The sequence below is a fragment of the Frankliniella occidentalis genome, unplaced genomic scaffold (assembly GCF_000697945.3).
Source record: "Frankliniella occidentalis isolate FOCC.00 unplaced genomic scaffold, Focc_3.1 Scaffold5, whole genome shotgun sequence".
Taxonomy (NCBI): domain Eukaryota; kingdom Metazoa; phylum Arthropoda; class Insecta; order Thysanoptera; family Thripidae; genus Frankliniella; species Frankliniella occidentalis.
In genome coordinates this window covers 2,763,715-2,767,362 of record NW_026267135.1, presented here as the reverse complement: position 1 = coordinate 2,767,362, position 3,648 = coordinate 2,763,715, and the positions used below count along the sequence as shown (strand labels likewise).

Below are 3,648 nucleotides of genomic sequence, written 5' to 3'. Positions count from 1 at the left end.
AACACAGGAATCGTTTATAAAAATTCTTTGACGTTTCCATTAAAAGTTGACAGTTGGACCAGATCAGGAAATAACCAAATTTGCCATAACACACAACAAAATGAAAGCGCATTAGGGGAGAGTATTATTAGGCTAGACAGTAACAGGAAGGAAGTTTCTTAGTTTTCCTCTACGTGAAACACATTCTACTGGACTGGAATAATATAGATTGGTTTACCTTGAAAATGTACGTTCACATTTACCTAGATTACTTGGGGAAGCGAATGACAGAGCGTGTTCCTCCACGAGGACCCATCACCTAATATATCAAGTCTTCATACACTATAAATATGATTTCCTTTGTAAACCTTGTGGTTTGTGTAGTTAGCAGTAGCAGTCTTGAGGCAAATCATGGAGATCAATTTGCACATTTTAATTCTGTATCACAGACGAAGTTTACCAGTTTGAAGGTCTTGTAGCTCAGAATTGGTGAAGGGTGCAAAAGTGTTTCCACTCCTAATGAATAATGGATCTTTCACCAATTTTAAATCAAAGGCCTAGAATAGAGCAGGTAAAATAATGGTCAGTTTTCCTTAGGACACAATTGTAAGCTTTAACGAGTTATACCATCACCCTCCAGAATTTGTAATACCAACCTCCTTTTGCAAAACATACTTCTTGACCTTGAAGGTACCAGTCATTTCCAACGCAGCTACTTTCCTAATGAATATAGGTCTAGCATAAGCAGGTAACATTTTGTCAATGCCATTTGCTAAAACCTCCAAATTCAAGGTATTTTCCGGATCTACAATTGCTGCCATTCCTGCACGACCTTCGGCTCCAGGTATCTGCATTAAATGCAATATTATCTAATGAGTAAATCTAAAAACCAGTATTTGTAAGGTGTATTTCTATTCAAACAAACCTCCACTCCGTACACTGTGACATCTCTCAGTCCTAGGATGGCGCACACTGATGCTTCCACTTCAGCAGATGCCACATTTTCTCCCTTCCACCTGATTGTTAGAAAGGAAAGAAAAGGTCAACACCGCATGATGTTAATTTACGGAAAGTATAATAACAATCCAAATGCCCAAATAGTATTACCTGAAGCTTTCTCCAGTTCTGTCTTTGAAGTAAAGATATCCAAGTTCATCCATGACCAAAATGTCACCTAGCAGAGGGGGAAAATGATTTCTTACTCTGTATACATACATGTTAAAAGTTAAATTTTATGTAGATATAAACCAGAAATAGAACCTCACCTGTCAAGAAATATTTATCACCCTTCACAAATACGTCCTCAATCACCTTTTTCTTCGAAGCTTCCTTGTCCACGTAGCCATGGAATTCCCTTGTCGGATCCCTATTGCTGATGAGTCCAATGAACATACCGGGTTCGTCTGCAATCCAAAATTAGAAAATTATTTCAAAGGTAAGGTTGACCTATGTCGCACAAACTGATGAGGTAGTAGCCCACATGGAGAGGTGGGGGTGGGGGTGCCTTCAGTACTTTCAAAACCAACACAGCCTGTTTGAGAGATGCCATAGTATTTTAAGTCCGTGATTCAATTATTATGGCCCTTCAACCTTATGATACTTCTGACATGAGCTTATAGAAGGGGTCGTGAGAAAAGCAATCCCCCCCCCCTTCCCCCCTCTAAAAGCTGCCAACGCGCCACCCACCAACGCCACAGCGTTCGCAGAGGCCGCTCGCGTTCCGGATGATCTCGCCCGTCTCCAGGTTGGTCTTGATGATGGCGACCGGGTAGATGGCCTGCGGGAGCGACTGCGGCAGGAAGCCCACGGCGCCGATCGTGTTGTCCAGGTTCACTGCAGGTCACGATAAGAAGAAAAAACAAAACGCAACAGTCAAAAACCGCCGATACACATAAAATAAACCATATAGCGAGACGACGGCGCAAGTACCTATGTTGGCGTTGCCCTCGGTCGCGCCGTACAGCTCCACCACGTTGGGTATGTTGAAGCGGTCCACGAACGCCTTCCAGATGGTGGGCCGCATGCCGTTGCCGAGCATGAGCCGCAGCCGGTGCTGGCGGTCCTCGGGGCGCGGCGGCACGGCCAGGATGTAGCGGCACATCTCGCCGATGTACTGCGCCACCTGCACAGCGTCCGAGTCGTACACACAAACTTCCACAAGTAGAGTTGGAAGTTTCGAAAAATTTTAGGAAAATTTCCGAAAAATTCCCTTAAATTTCCGGAACAAAAACGAAAAATTTCCGAAGTCTGGGATTTTTTCCCGGAAATTTTCCGGAAACTTTCCAGGCCTTTCAACCCTATGCACAAAAGTATTAAACAGGGACTCCGGACGGTCGCTCACCGTGCAGCCGTACTTGGCGCACTCCGCGAAGTACGCGGACGCCGAGAACTTGGACCTGATGACGACCGTGATGCCGGCGACGAGGGCGCAGCCGACGCCAACGTTGCCGCCGGTCGTGTGGTAGAGCGGCAGCGGGTTGTAGATGACGTCCGACTGGGTGAGCCGCAGCGACTTGAGCGCGGCGAGGGTGGCGAACAGGTACCTGGGGGCGGTGAAGAACAAGATGAGCCACTCGTAGCGATTTTGATTTTACAAAATTAACATTCTGTATAATTTTTTTCCAAATTTTTGTTTAAATTCCTCAAAAAGTCTTATTTTTTCAAAAAATTTCTGCAAATGTTTAATTTTTTTCCGATTTTTTTCTGAAAAAGTTTTTATACTTTTCCGGAATAATTTTGGTCTTTCAAATCCCCAGCCACCCGAGCTCAAGTACGATGACGTCATACGGACAGAAATCAGACCAAACAGACTTGGAAATGACATCCTGGCTGCCTACCTCGAGTGCGGCAGGATGGCGGCCTTCGGGAGGCCGGTGGTGCCCGACGTGTAGATGTACAGGAGCATGTCCCTGTAGCCCGGGGGCGCACAGGCGGGCGGGGTCGGCGCCGCCTTGTCCAGCAGCGCCTGCAGGTCCTCCACCGGGCCCCGGCCCTCGGCGCCGGCCACGTCGCCCGGGCCCACGCCGCCCAGCTGGAAGAGGCGCAGCGGCTTGGAGTAGCTGTCGCGGACCTCCAGGATCGCTGTGACAGAGACAGAATAAGCAATAAGCTCCAACAGGACACCAGGGGATCGGGGATCACACGACAAATCACAAATCACCCACGGCGCACGGGTCTACCCGGCATGGGGGGAATGCAGCGGCGGCGGACGGGTCGCCTACCAAGCACGGCGCTATAGCGCAGCGGGGCCACTGTCAGAGGGCAGCCACCGTCGGCCGCAAGATCGACTCCCAGTCGACGCGAACAATTTTTTTATTCGGCCCTTCTAGGCTATTGTATAGTAGGATCAAGTCGCACACCCCTATGTAAAATGATCAGCTGGCAGCCGAGCGTGCTATGGCGTGGACACTCCGGTGGAGTTGGCTGCGAGATCGACCCCCGGTCGGTGCAATTTTTTTTTCGTCGTTTCTTGCCGCCCGTAAAGCAGGACCGAGTTCCGAGCTCCGCTGAGGACGAAGCAGTTGGCAGCCGAGCGCATTAAGGCGTCATCCGCCACAAACGGACGGGCAGGAGTTCGACTCCCGGCCGAGGCTGTTGGCTTTCTTTTATCGCTTCGTGTGGGCAGAGCTCCCGCTCGGGACGAGGATGGTTGCCGGGATCGAATACCGG

The 3,648-nt window shown here is 49.0% G+C and overlaps 1 protein-coding gene across 1 annotated transcript; it reads right to left on the bottom strand.

Moving 5' to 3' along the window:
* Window positions 1-6: 6 nt before the first annotated feature.
* LOC113215569 (long-chain fatty acid transport protein 4) lies at window positions 7-3,060 on the bottom strand (the record flags this gene model as incomplete). The annotated part of the gene is given in 9 exon segments (XM_052269754.1): window positions 7-536; window positions 636-827; window positions 905-995; window positions 1,087-1,153; window positions 1,245-1,382; window positions 1,666-1,812; window positions 1,909-2,101; window positions 2,321-2,522; window positions 2,817-3,060. Coding segments are annotated over 9 exon segments (1,388 nt in total), but the record flags the coding sequence as incomplete, so codon positions are not given.
* Window positions 3,061-3,648: the final 588 nt, after the last annotated feature.